The sequence below is a fragment of the Scomber scombrus genome, chromosome 2 (genome assembly GCF_963691925.1).
Source record: "Scomber scombrus chromosome 2, fScoSco1.1, whole genome shotgun sequence".
NCBI classification, from domain to species: domain Eukaryota; kingdom Metazoa; phylum Chordata; class Actinopteri; order Scombriformes; family Scombridae; genus Scomber; species Scomber scombrus.
Window position 1 is genome coordinate 29,618,298 of NC_084971.1, and position 15,604 is coordinate 29,633,901.

General features: G+C 37.4%; 1 protein-coding gene across 1 annotated transcript in view; it reads left to right on the plus strand.

Annotated features, from left to right (window-relative positions):
* The first annotated feature begins 12,141 nt into the window (after nt 1–12,141).
* ncf4 (neutrophil cytosolic factor 4) overlaps nt 12,142–15,604 on the plus strand; it is a 39,413-nt gene continuing 35,950 nt past the window's right edge. Inside the window, exons 1-3 of the mRNA XM_062429696.1 lie at nt 12,142–12,295; nt 12,836–12,920; nt 13,014–13,173. Of these exons, the coding sequence (XP_062285680.1) occupies nt 12,264–12,295; nt 12,836–12,920; nt 13,014–13,173 (277 nt within the window). The 5' untranslated portion in view covers nt 12,142–12,263. The remainder of the gene's footprint in view (nt 12,296–12,835; nt 12,921–13,013; nt 13,174–15,604) is intronic.

Here is a 15,604-nt window from a genome sequence, read left to right on the forward strand (position 1 = left end):
CTGTGATTTTGTTTTAGTGGTCCCTTTTAGATGCATCAATTCATATTTTTTATGGCCAATTTGTCAAATGACTGTGTGCATTATAAAGATGATAATAATCTCACTGAGAAATATCAGCCAACTCTGCAGTTCCTCTCAGCTCTTAGGAACATTTTAGTATCTTTCTTTTTTTTAGTTATCCAGCCTGTAAGTTACCTGTTTTGGTTCAGTCTCTCCATCTCAAAGGGTGCCGTCATATTCATTTATTCATTTTGAGTTGCACCCATTTTGCCTTTCCTACCTCCAGCTTCCAGTGTTTAACTAATTTTGACAGTTCAGACAACATTTTATACAGTTCAATATTTGGGAGTCCTAGCACCTGTCCCCATTTCTTCTGGGCTATAAATAAAAACAGACTTAAGGCCCTTTTCACTCCCACAGAAAAACTTTAATAACAACATTATATTGTTTAAAAGTCACATTTGGGAAGTTTATCAGGAATGTCACAGATTTTCCGAATAATTGTCATCATTACAGTGTTGGTTTTCCCCATAAGCTTAATTTTTTATCATTTCCAACTATCTAAATTTTTTTTAATCTTACGTCAAATTGATTAATCTCATCCGAAAACTTTAGTGTTATAAAACTTTAATCAGTTTACTTTTTAATTTGCATATTTTAACATTGAGCTTGAATGTTCTTTCACCATTTTCTTCTCCATTTGTAATATTCATTTAACCATTTGACCTTTTATTTTTTATTTTTAGAGATCAGCCTACCTCTAAAAAACCTCCCATATTGTGGCCATTTTTTCAGTTAAAAAAATAAACAAAAAACAGGTCTTCTGCGATTTAATTTTGAACTTTCATTCTGTGATAATAATGAATGAAATGCCATCTGTCTCCTCTGAGAACTTTCTCTTCTTGAATATCCAAGTGCAAATCCACCATCGCGTGGTCTGTTAATGAAATCAACCCAATGTTACTTTTTATTATGCTTTCAGTAAATTGATTTTTGAAATTAAAAAATAATTAAAAGTAGACCGAGTCCCATGACAATGAGAAAGAAACGAATACTTTCTTTCCCTGGGATTAAATAATTGCCATATTTCAATTAACCTCAGATCTCTCATTAACATAGAGATAGCTAGTCTTAATCTTTTGGTATAACTTAGTTTGAAACAATATCATTTAATTTATGAAAAACAGTAATGAGCACAAATATTCATTTTAACATTTCAACACAATATATTATGTTTTGTACCGAGTCTCTTTACGATTTCATTATATCTAATTCTGTCAACTGATTTTCTTTTATAAAGGCAATATTCATATTTTCCCCTTTTTAAATATGTCAAACATCTCCTGTGTTTTATTTGGCTTTGAGAGCCATTTATATTCCATGTAACCACTTTCTATATTTTATTTGCCATGGGGAGATTTTTAGGAATCTTTCAGGCCTGCTCATTATAACATTTTAATATCATCCCAAGTGCAATGTAGAAAGGGAAAGAACGTGTGACGTGAAGTGTTGTTATTCCCCATACATCACATAATTCCTAATCTCTCCTTCACGTTTCCTCCCCTTCCACTTTCGTCTCTCAATATCAAGCAAACAATTTTCTCTTTTTTCTCTGCATCCACATCTTCTCCTCCTTCGCCTCCTCCTTTATCACTTATCAGCCGCCATCCTGTCAGAACCCTGACAGCTTGTGAGACTCTCTCCCTCTCTCCCTCCACCTTTCTTTTTTCCCCCTTTCATTCGCTTATCTTTCGGCGAGTGATGTACTCGACCATCTTGCTCCCGGTTAGTCATGGCCAAAAGAAGAATTAATTTATGGTGGCTTTCATGTTTGTAAGAGAGAAAGAAAGTCAGATGGAGCTTTTTAAACTTTTAGACTGTAGATGTAAAAAAAGGGGTTGTAAGGTCTAATGTTTACTAAACTGATGACTGCTTTTTATATTTCATGTTCATCTGGGTCACCTGCCAAACTTGTGCATGAGAGGGAGCTTTAAATCCTGGCAAACTTTTAGATGGTTGGTCTGTTACAGTATCATCATTTTCTACTGGCATGTTAACCTCAAGCATTTTATACATTTAATCATCAATGGAAACCTTTGATAGTGTAAGATGAGATTTATTTTTGTCACAAATTGGTTTGAAGAATATATATTATATGATTTTTGTATTGGTTTTAAATGATTTGAATAATAGTTCATATATTCTTTATATCATCATTTAAATTGGGAACTACTTCTTTCCATGTAGTTTTTCCATCGTGTTTACTGTTTCCTAGCCACAACCGGAGATATATTCAATTAAGGTGATGCTAACATACACCCAGCATTACAATAGCATGTTAACGTCTGCTAAAAATTAGCTCAGTTTGCTCAAGAATGGTTTCATACTGGTAATGTCCCTGGTTCAAATAAGTTGCATGTCATCCCCACTTCTCTCTCCCCTTGTGTCCTGTAAGCCTCTCTGCTACTAACTAATACTAATAAAAGGCAAAAATACCCCAACCCACCAAAAAAAAGAAAAGAAACTGATGCACATTTAGAAAAAAGAAGAAGAATGACTTCTAACAAAACCCTCATTCAGTAACATTTCTTAATTCTGAAATGTCAATCTAGGTTTGTGAGTGCTGTCCAAAAAGATTTATATGAGTTTTTCCCCATTGAACCATTTTTTAGATCATGTCACACTTAAAATGACCAATGTTGACTGTTGGTAGGAGACGGGATATGAATCACCACGGCCTCTGGTGTCAAGTCAACTATAACAACATCACTCTACCTCCTCCTTTCATTCTGAGGCAGGTCTGTCATTATTGTCACGACCACAGGAGGTCGCTTGTCGTGAAAAAAGTAGCTTGTTCCTCTCACCTTCTTTTTTACTTCTCTACCCATAGTTAACCGTTCATATAATCCTTTCTTAGTGGAACACACGTAACAAAATATGTGAACATGCATTTCAGAGGTTATGCACCTTCTTATATAGTTTCTGACTGGTTGGCATAAAAAAAAATGCTACTCTGACAGTTTTTATATCTTTCTATGTCTCTTCGTGTCCTGCACTGATCCTCTGATCTCTCCCTGTCCTGAGACTGTCTTAGCTTTCTCCTCTCTACTGAATAACCCACCATCAGCACTTCAGAGCATTGTAGAAGAACGAGGGAGGGAGGGAGAGGTGAAGTGAGGTGAGATAAACACGTAGGAAGGATTTGTAGTGGGGACAAAGGGTCAGGAGAGGAAGACAGAGAGATGCGGAGATACATATGAATGGATTCATGTGAATGAACTGCTTATAAATGAGGAAAGGTGAGAGAAGAGTTTGTCAAGGATAAAGACTGGAGGCAGACAAAGATGAATAATGAGCGTAATGAAGGAGGGGCAACTTTAATACTTAATAGAATGAACAAAGTGGAGTCTAGTGAACAGAGAGAGTTTTGATGTGTTTTTTACTTGTACCTTTTTACTTTTTGAGGTCTGTGGTTGTGAACAGCTGTAAAATTAAATAAGCAAATAATAAACCAAATCCTCAAAGTGCAAATAAAATTAGACGATGCAAATATGACAGTTAAGTAGATGTGATGCATAAATAGATGTTAAATACACAAAGTGCTTTATGCATCAAATTAAAAAGAGAGGAATGGAGAAAGAGAGGAATTAAATGTGTTTTTTATGACCAACTTGTTATTTAGGCGGTAACAGGTGGCAAATTCAGTCACAGCAGGGGTAGGTACAAACCACAGCTGTGTGTGTGTGTGTGTGTGTGTGTGTGTGTGTGTGTGTGTGTGTGTGTGTGTGTGTGTGTGTGTGTGTGTGTGTGTGTGTGTGTGTGTGTGTGTGTGTGTGTGTGTGTGTGTGTGTGGTGTTGATATCAGTGGGATATCCCTCGTCTACTCACCTTAAGATTAGTATGAATGTATCCTTAGAAATAAAAATGGGGGAACCCAGTGATTGTAATGGGTTCGGGCTCTCTGTTGTACCATTAGATACTCGACTGGTACTGGTATTTGTACAGTGAGGGCTCGGTCTCATATGTCTCACAACACATCCATTTAAAAAACAGGTGAAACAGCAGCATTTGTATGTGGCAGCTGTTTATAATAATAATCTGAAATCTGAGAACAAATCTATTGACTACTTCTTTTTTAAATATTGTATGCTATTTTTTTTCCAAGGATGAACATACCTGAAGCTCTGATTGATCTGTTCTTAGTCTCATCCTAAAGTACCAAACGCTCAATGCTGGACGTGGACTCATTATTTAATATTAAAGATGCCCTCCAGACGTGTTTTATGAAAAATACTCTGCAGTGAATGACAGTTTTGTGTATATGGATTTTCCACAAAAAAATGTTAATTTTTATTATTAAATATTATTAGAGTTATTAAAATTGCATCTATTACTTCTCCCCCATTACAAAATGTAACAATCATTTCAGATGTTTAACTGCTTGACTGCTTAGTGGTACCAAGTTATGGAATAGCTTTTTCCCACATGAAAAAAAAAACTTCATCTTTAAAAAGTTATAAAAGATGTTTAAAGGAACATTTGACTGCTGTTTTTCTCAATGTATTTTGTTTGTTTTATTTGTTCCACTCATAGTTTCCATGTATCATGCTACAGATTTCAGTTCATGTGCATTGGAGGCTTCAAGTTTCCACATCACATTTGTGTAAGTCGCATATTCAACCAACTGATTGGCTGTAAACATTTTGTGATTTTTCAAATCATGTTCATACGTAGAAACTTTCCCTCTTCAGCAGATGAATGTGAAAACAGGCATCTAGTGACAAACTCTGCACATACAGTACATCATCCTGCACAGTGAAGTAACAATGAGAAACTCACATTTTTTAGTGAAAGAGGACTTTAAGGAGTCTACTATTCTTATTTTGGACTCAATTGGTTTTGTAACTCGGCTAAATATCAACGTATACCCTCATGAGTTCAATACAAGCCAATATGTAGAGCACAGTGGGAGAAGGAAGCCCCGCTGTTTGCCAAATGGGCATTGGTGCACTGCAGGCTTCGGTTATAGGGATATATTTAATGCTCGTATTAGGGCCTGTGTGTGTGGGTGTGTGTGGGAGACGGTGAGTTTTTAAAGGAATGCACCAAGTTGTTGGGTGTTTGGCCTGTTATGCAGCCAACCTGCTAAGTAATGAGATACACCACAGATTCCAAAATTCCCTATTAGATTCTAGTTAGTCACGCTAATTGTTCATTATGTACTGTTTTTAATGATAGCAGGTTGGTAAAGCTGTATGTAGCATTACAGTCTTTAACCATGAATGATAAACATGTTAAATCTTATTTTCACTGGTGATGCATCCATACTACTGGTCTCTCTATGGCACTACAATAATTACTCATAGACAAAGGAAATGTGTCTATTTTACAGTTGATTATCTCTTTGACTCTTTAAAGTACCTGCACAGTGGCGCAGGTGTTTTTATGTTTCCGCTCAAGTTGTATTTGGCCAGACCTTCTGCATGCTGGGAATTATATAATATCACCAAACTCACCCGACTAATAAGAATGGTTAAGGTGTCTCGCTGTCACAGGTGCAGAAAACGTAAAAAAGGAGAGTCAATCCAGGACTCTCTATGTCTAATGCTGCATTCAAGTCATATCGGAATTACGAGATTCTAATTGTAAATAGTGTTCACGTCAACACCCGAGTCATAATTACAAACTGGATTTTTATGAAAGCTCCAATATATCCAACATGGAATTTAGCACTAATACTGAAGTGTCTAAAAGTTAAGCCTCCTTTAAGTCAAACGTGCTCGACGTGGTGTTATAAGGTCAAAAGACAGTATTTTTAACGACGACTCTGTAATCATCCAACTGTCTTGAATTGGCCTGTGATATAAACACCTGCAAGTTGTAACCATGTGATTCTTCCCCATCTTCATTTTGGTATTTATGTACATCAAAAAACATGCTGAGAAAATACTAAAAGATAGAAAAACTCCTGTAATTCTAAATCAAAGTGTTGCCAGTTCCTCCGATGTGCATAGCTCATGATGTCATCAATTCACATTAATACTAATCCTCCTGTTGTCTTCCCATCGACCACACAACCCAACCCGGTTTGGTTTGACTGTATATAAAGCATAATGTATAAATCATCACCCAATTCTGTGTTAGACCTTTTTAGCCAACTTCATTTCAATTTATCACCACAGAGTTTTACACATGTTTTTTTGGAAATGATGGTCAGTAAGCCTCATTTAAAGAAACTATACCTCAGTTTTGAGTTGTTGAGAATCTCTGTTGTCCTCCTGGGTGAAAATGAACCTGAGAACAGCAGGAGGGCTAATGTGAAAAATGTGCTAAATTTAGTTGATAAATCTAGGTTACATATGACCTACAGTACAACCTAGATTTTCTGAGCCCAGTTTTAATCTAGACACACTAACATCTAATACCTGAAAAATCACTAAATCATCCTTTATATCCATTCTAAGGACGAAACAATTGAAGTATTCAGTCTGTTAGTAATGACATCTAAAATCTGTGATATAATCTGTAACTATTTATCATAACTTTGACAAGGTTTCCTTTATATCAGCGATTATTCTTTACAAACACACGTTTAAAAACTGTAATTTATATTATTGTAATACTGAGTGTCACATTTGGTTGAAGCCTGAATTTGGATAAAAGCTTCAGAGTTAATTCTCCAACAGAAAGTCTCAGTTTATAGATTATCCGTCTGCTCAGGTTCATGTCTTCCTCTTTCAACTTCCCTTCTGACATCTCCGCGGCAACCAGCTGTCAGCGCAGTAAACACAAGCTGTGTGTTTGTTGAGACTTTCTGTCAGTCTCACTTCTTCTGTTTATACACGCATGTAGGTATGTGTGTGTGTGTGTGTGTGTGTGTGTGTGTGTGTGTATGTGTGTGTGTGTGTGTGTTAATGCCTCTTTGCTTGTCAATTTAAGGGCTTATAATATTTCTCTTTTACAGTGCAAGGCTACCTTTCAATACACTGTTACAGACCAAACAGAGTAACAGTACACTCTGTAAAACACACACACACACACACACACAAACCCTCTTTTTCACGCATACACACGTTCAGCAGCCTGACCTTGAAGATAAATACACCCTTGAAAAATGTCTCTGCAATTTATGGCCGGCGATGGTTTGTTATACAAGCAGTGCTTCAAAGGATCCATCTCAGGCTGCATGAAAATAGATAAAGAGTCAATATGTGCTGCGTGCGCACACACACACACACACACACACACACACACACACACACACACACACACACACACACACACACACACACACACACACACACACTTTCTCTCTCTGTCACACTCTATTGCACTCTCTGTCTCTTTTCTTACACACACAGTCACGCACTCTGTATATCTTAGACTTCGTATCACAAACACAAGCAAATTTTGACACCCACACTTTTTTCCATATAAACACACACACTCTTACATGCTGTCAGTGTGTGTGTGTCTGTTCTTGCAGTTCTTGTGCGCACACCAATAAATCAGTCTTAACCCAGCTCATTTAAACATTCACTGCATAAAAAAACACTGTGAACACACCTTTAAGACATCTTATTTGATTTATTGAAGCATGTAAATTTCTAAGTAGAATCTCTGTTTCTTCACATTTTTTTTTAAATCCTCTGATGCAGTGATTCAGGTGTTGTAGTTAAAAAGTAAACAAATTGTCGCAGTGCAGAACAGAAGCTTAAACAGGTCTCATATAACTTGGCAACTGCAGCTTTTAGCGTTTAGCTTTCTATCCCGAAATAAATGAGCCGTTTACTGAGACTGGTTCTGTATTGTGTGTTGATTTGTTGATATATGACTGAGTATTCCTCTTTTATTGATGCCCTGAATGTGGAATGGAGTCACATTGAGAGATCAGATGGATCATGATTGATTACATATGATCACCATAGTCAATAACCTACATGTCATCTTGAGCACTCGAGAAGATTGAGATTAAACAATAAATCTCTCTCTTTCACTCTCCTTCACACACACGAACACGTCTCCAGCACAACTTTGCTGACATCTAGTGTTATAAACTTTAATCACTGCAGATTTCATGTTGAAACTATTCCAATTATTTCCCTTTCAGATCAGTTTCAACCAAGCTCTTGTTTGTTTTTACCAGCGATGGTCAACAGCAAAGAGAAGAGGTGAGAGGTGTATGCTGTGTGTTGATGTGTTTGTGTAAGGGTGTAGGTTTAGTTTAGTCACGCTAGAGATTTGGAGAATGTGTACTTTCTGCCACAGGTGAGATAAGAAGAACAAGAACAAAGGAGGATTGTTAGCATGTCCTGCAAGAAAAATAGTTAATAAAATGGGTCGAGGAGACTTCCCCCTAAAGCGCATGAATACACAGGATAATGAAACAAATCCTGAGCCCACCAATATATTAAGCAGTCACAACTTGAGAATGGCCTTTGTTAACAGAAGTGTTGGCAATTTTAATACATGCTACTGATTATTAATATGCTTTCATCAATTATTGCAGTTTGATATGACACATTCTCTCTGAGTTTGACCCCTTTATGATGCATGACCTCACGAAGCCAAAGGAGAAAAATGGACGTCATTTAAAGTACAGGATCTGTAAAGGATAATCTGTAAAGTCACAAACCGCTACGTTATAACTAGTACAGTAAGTGTCACATTAAACTAGCCTCTCTGTTCCGTTGCACTATATCTATATGTGCTATTACTTCACTAGTCACGTTTCATCCAGCGCAGCATTGGTGAGTTGTTGGAGAAGAAGCTATCACTAACTAGAGACAGGAAATGAGAGAATCTACAGTACAATAGACTGTTTTATTAAAAAAAGAAAAAGTGTGGAGACTTGTGCAAACTGGCTAACATATGATACAACGCATGCTTATCCATTTCCTTGTTAATAATTCAACAGGCATTTTTCAATAGCTTCTATTGCACTGTTTTGTACTGAGGTGAGGATTGAATCACATATAAATATGATCATATTTATTATATATTAAATATTAACAATGCCCATATTAGTTACAAGTTTATAGTGTCAGCAGCAATTCATACATCAAGTGAATGCATCATAAAATCACACTTTTTTTGCTTTGGCTGATCCAACAACAATAACTATACAGCAGAATGATATTGTAAAGTTTTCTGTCAGAGTTGTTGTGCTTCTGCTGTAAATATTGAACACATATGTCTTCAGGCTCTTCTAACATCTCATATTTCAACCCTCTCCACAGTGACAGTTCATAAAGAATGATTTACACCTGCTCGTGGAGGTGAAATGTGAACGTGTATGGTGTAAACTGGTTTTACAGCACAAGTCTTCAACTTGAAACTAATGTTATGTCTGTTATGTGTCTGTTATGTCGCTTTTACAAACAAACTGAGTCTAAGGATCCCAAAAAGGAGAGTTCACTCTGTCTCTTAAATTAAAGTTAGCTATTCTAATACCTGGAAAACTAAAACTAAATAAAAACTGAACTAAAACTACTTCATCACGTGTTTAACCTTCCTGTTGTCCTCGAGTCAAGGAAGGAAGGGAGGAAGAAGGAAGGAAAGAAGGGAGGAAGGAAAGAGGGAAGGAAGGAAGAAGGAAGGAAAGGAGGAAGGAAGGAAGGGAGGAAAAAGGAAGGAAAGTAGGGAAAGGAAAGGAGGAATGAACGAAGGAAGGAAAGGAGGGATGAATCAAGGGAGGAAGAAGGAAGGAAAGAAGGGAGGAAGGAAAGAGGGAAGGAAGGAAGAAGGAAGGAAAGGAGGAAGGAAGGAAGGGAGGAAAAAGGAAGGAAAGTAGGGAAAGGAAAGGAGGAATGAACGAAGGAAGGAAAGGAGGGATGAATCAAGGGAGGAAGAAGGAAGGAAAGGAGGGGGTGAGGAAGGAAGGAAGGAAGGGAGGAAGAAGGAAGGAAGGAAAGGAGGGAGGAAGGAAGGAAGGAAGGGAGGAAGAAGGAAGGAAAGGAGGGAGGAAGGAAGGAAAGGAGGAAGGAAGGAAGGAAAGGAGGGATGAAGGAAGGAAGGGAGGAAGAAGGAAGGAAAGGAGGGAGGAAGGACAGGCGGAAGGAAGTAAGGGAGAAAAGAAGGAACAGTCAAAACAGACGGTGTCAATTTGACCCGGGAGGACGACACAAAGGTTAACTAAAACTAAACTTGAATAAAAATAAAAACTAATGAAAATATAACCATAATAACTCTGAGTCACGCTCTTTATCACTTAGTGTCTCACTGAATGAAAGGTCAAAAAGGAGCTCTGCTGCATGTTGTTTACTCGATGTTTATTCAGCTGCTGTCACTTCAGTTTTAATAAATCTGCGTCATATTAAATTTTCAATTAACGATTAATCACAGCTCACCTTAATTGAAAATGTTGATTAATTGAAAGCATGTCTTGAATAGCCAATTATGATTTGACTATGCAAGTTAATGTCATGTTTAAAATAGAATAATTGAATGGCAGTCAGGTTGTGCTTTTTGTCTCCTATTGTAGGACACGGGCCACTAATCAACAGCCATTTTACTTGTGTTTACTTATTATTTAGTATTTTCATACATTAGTCATTCAAATTAAGCGTGGGAGTCATTTATTTATGATTAAGATGGTGCATGTTGTACTGCTGTTGTGCACAAACTCTGGATGTAATAAAAGGAATGGAAATGCAAAATGAGCCAGGACCCTTTCTTTCTAACTAAATGTTACTTCTCCTCTCTTGCAATTAACTTTTTTTTTTCACTGTCTAATAAAACAGAGGTGCTGTGAAAAATAATAAGTGTTGAAGAAGTTGAAGAAGTGCTTGGTCGGTCCGGTGGTGGGATGCGACTATTTTTAAAGCTGCTTTTAGGAGCTCATTTACAGTAGGTGATTTTTTGCACAGTGGCCTCGACCTGAAGGAGGGGGGAATCCAGTAATCTTGATTTATTAACCTTCCACCATAATCTAATCTAAAGGAAACAGGTAGAAAATGAAATGCAATACGTGACTGAATAATTCCTTAATCTAAAACAGGACCTTACAAAAGAAGTTTCCTTCTACGTGAGATAGTTTTGATTCATTTTGTAAGTTAAGAAACCAGCTCTGAGCATCGGAGGTCACTGCAGACTGATAAACTAGAAATGTGATGCATGTTAGATTACGTTACTTGGATTGCAGCCACCTGTATGCAGCACAGATACCTGCATACCAGCATCGTTATTTGAGCACACAAAGAAACATGATTATGAGTGACAGGATCCTCCTCCGTGAAAATATTACCTGAATGTTGGCACACCCCCTGATTGAATCCAGTCACAATGGGTGATTTGCATAACTGGTACATTACCAGTTTCTGTAGGATGAGTGTTATGTATACTCACTTTAAATACTGTATTGCACACAACATGTCACGTGTCACTGCCAAACCCAGGAATGGCTCCGGGGCAGGTAAACCAAAAAAGAACACTGTGTTTGTCAACTCTTTAAAGATGAGTAAAGTGACGAATGAAAGCTGCATACACTCAAACAGATGGAAACCACAGCAAAATATTTTAAAAAGCACACTTCTCTTTTCAGTGTAGTCGTTTTTAGCCATGCATTTAGTTTTGGTTTTGGTTTGGAGTGAACTGTTCTGACATGTTTGCTGCCACCATATAACAATGGCTGTGAAAGGAATTTCTACTTTTTATGAGAGTAATTAAAATTACGCTCGATTAAAACAGGCTCTGCATGGGTATGTGGATTATCCACCATTGGTTTCTGGGAGGATAAATTATGTTTGAACTTTTTAAATGTCTTGAATTTAAATGTTTCGAGCATCATAAACAATATTCCAGTGACTTAGAAAAGTTTTAGATAACAAAATGTTTGATAGAACTAGGTAAGATACAACTATAGGGACAAATAGTTCACCCTATAATATGGACTTTCACCACAACTGAACTCACTCTACCTGTTGCTGTTTGATCATCAGCTGATTTCACTTTGCATCCTATCTGCTTCCATCTGTGCCACCTGCACCCAGTTTAAAGTGACTGTCCCCGCCCTTGTCCAAACCGCACACCGGCTAAATGAGCGCACCATCCTCTGGTCTTCATTGGGGGGGAACTCTCGCTTCCTGTTGCCTGTTTCCGCACAGTTGCGCCAACAGACTGTTTTACACACACACACGCACACGCAGTGTCAGTCAGAGCAAGACTGTTTCTCTTCGTTTGAAACATTGTTAAGTTGCGCTTTTGTTCGCACAGAAGTTGGAAGTTTTCTCGCTTTGTCTGCTGTCGATACTGCGCGTAACACCATGTCGCTGCTGCAGCAGTTACGAGATGAAAGGTGAGTGTGCTGAACATTTAAAAACTCTAACTAATAATACTAATTAACAGTCTGTGACACCCATAAACTGGTAATAAAAGGTAATAAAGTATTATTATTATTATTGCCCTTTTCTCCTTTGCTACTGGTTGTTATATCAGAACATCTGTTTATATTAGTTCATAACTCAGTTCACTTTTTCTTTGATTCCTTTGCCTAAAATACAACGGTGGTAATAATGAAACTAGAAGCGGACTGTCAGACTGTGCCACGGATTACTGCGCATGTTTAAAGTTTTTTTAAATACTTTAGCTTTTTATAAACAAAGTCATAGTGTTTTTGTTTCTGTTATAGACTGAAATCATGCAGCAGAACATATTTGACTTGACATAAGTATGAGTCACGCCCCAAAAAGCCAAAGTATGCAGTTGCAGCTGCTTTTGATTGACAGGCAATGTAACAATGTTGTTTTACTGTATTTTTGAGGACTAATTGATGTTTATTTGAGTTTTATGCTCAAGTGTAACATAATATTCTAACCAAATGATTTCTTTTCTTCAGTGACTTTGACCAGTTGCCTAATAACATCCCCATCAGCGCCACCATCGCTGATATTGAGGAGAAAAAAGGCTTCATTGACTATTATGTAAGTTTGAAAAAGAAACCAACAACCTTTTTATTTTTACAGAGACAATAGAAATCTCTTTCTCTAACATTCATACCTTTGTTTCTCTCCCAGAGATTTGTGATTGAGGTGAAGACTAAAGGAGGGAGTAAATATCTGATCTACAGGAGGTACAGAGACTTTTTCAACCTCCACCAGGTCCTCGAGTCCAAATACTCTCCCGTAGACCCAGACAGACCTGCTCCCAACACCTGCGCCCTGCCCACTCTTCCAGGTGAGTCTCCTTTGATAAAGGCTGGCACATCACGTCACAATATTCAACGCAGTGTCATATTTCACATTGTTCAAATGTTTATCGGCTCGCTCAGACTTTTTTTTTTTTTTTACACCCTTTAATTCTGATTTGAATCTTTGCAAGTCTGACAGTCATGAGGAAATCTCTGACCCAAACTATGTAAACAGTCACGGAGTTTGATTTCAAATTATGTTAAGTTGCTTTCTTGGCAAGATGAATAGTGCGTGAGGCTACCATGCAGGACTTTGTCAATATAAAATGTTTCTATAGACTAATGCAAACAGGGCTGCTAAATACATTTATGAGAAACATTTGAAGCTGTATGTCAAAATTCAGACAATGTGGACTGAAGGACCAAAAGACATTAATTAATAATAATTAATTACTAATACTGATTACATTACTGACAGCTGGTTGTGATTTGAACCTACAGCACTGACAGTTTTTTTTTTAGTTGAGGCCTCAACAGCTGCTGCAAGACAACAAGGAAATGAAAAATGTCCAAAATAGTGTCTCGATCATGAGATAGATTACCCTTCAGTAGAGCTGCAACGACCTATTTAATGTCGGAAAATGAATCGGCAACCGGTTTGATAATCAATTTATCATGTCAGTCATTTTAAAGGATAAAATGCAAAATATTTGCTGTTTGCTATGTGAGGATTTGAAGCTTCTATGCATCACACACGATAGTGAACTTGATATCTTTGGATTTTGGATCGCTGGTCGCACAAAACAAGACATTTGATGATGTCCCTTTGGGCTTTAAGAAATCATAACAGGTTGGTTTTTTTTGGCAATGTAGGCATGATTTGCTAACACTTATCACGTAAATTGTAAGAATAAAATGACCAAGCATGCACCAGTGGGGAGGTCGGAGGGCAAAGTACTAACCCCCAGAAAATAATGCAGCAAATATTTAACAGAAAATGCACTTTTTGTGTTATTTCTTCTTTTTGAACGGTTACGACTGACATCAAACAGCTAGAGTAAAAGTAGAGAAGAGTTGAAAAGGATTGGGATAGTTATTGCCTTTTTTTTAAGCTTCCTATAAGAAATCCAGCAGGAGACCAACACACACACACACACACACACACACACACACACACACACACACACACACACACACATACTGTGTACGGATATCGGACTGTAGTCGGTTGTCTTCTGTAAATTTTTGCTCTCAAAGTTGTATTTCTACGTAAACTGCACAACTTCTTTACTAACTGACATTTATTAATGATAGTTATTTTCTTTTTGGTTTACAGAGGACATACAGTAGAATAATAGCATCAGCAGGGCTGCTATTTCACAGTGATTGACAGTGATGTTGACTCTGCTGCTGACTGAATGCAGAGTAGTGTACTCAGTGTACTATACTACATCATTTCTGCCTCGTCACTCCGTAACCTTCACCTTTCAATGCACACTCACTCTGCTTCCCTTCATGCATATGAAGAGGAGCAGACTGAGTTTATGGTGACAGCTGGCTGACGTTCCTCCCTGAGGTCCAAAGAACTGAAACCCATCTGATCACGGTATTAAAAGCCAAGGTCTGCTCTGCTGTTGGACACAGATTTATCATGTCAGATATCACAAATCAAACACACCCTCTTATTTTTGTTCACTAGAGTTTAAAGTGGATTGAGACATGATTAGATTTAGCTATATGAATTTCACAACACATTAGTTGTACATTAAATTATGGTACAGTAGGATGTAGCAAAGAATAATTAGAGCTGTAATCCTCACAGATTTGATTACAATTTAGCCAAGTTTGGTGTGAAATCACTTTTCCGTAAATCCAATTCTATTCAAGCCACAAGGGTATAGCGACAGCATATTTTAGGCACATGTTGCTGTATAATAATGTGAAGTTGGGCCCTGAAAATACTCTATTGCAACACTAGTTCTCCAGTGAGATATCTGGAAATATTTATTCATGAGAATTAAAAAAAACTTTAAAAGTTACTTTGTAAGGATAGTGGTGATTTGTAAAGCATAATGAGTAATTAAAGTCTCTGAAGAATAAAGTGTGAACATCTTCACAAACTACTGAGCTCTATCAGCCTGATATAATTTCTCTCTTTAAAAGGTCTTTGAAGCATTTTGGAATAAAATGTCAAAAAAAAAATCTGCATTTCAAACTCACATTAGGCGTCGTGGTGCAACTGGGGAGTACTTTACAAGGTCAGTTTAAAATTCAGACGACTGTAGTAAGTAAGCATGATCCACAGTGATTGACAGTCAGAAAAGAGCAGATGGATGGGGACGGATGAAGGCCACAGGGGGAATATGGAGGCAAACTGTGAGGAAAACGCTGAAGGGAAAGGATGAGGGAGAGATGAAAGAGATAGATTCATCCATCCATCCATTTTTGAGTCTCTTATCAGGTGCATGATGGCAACAG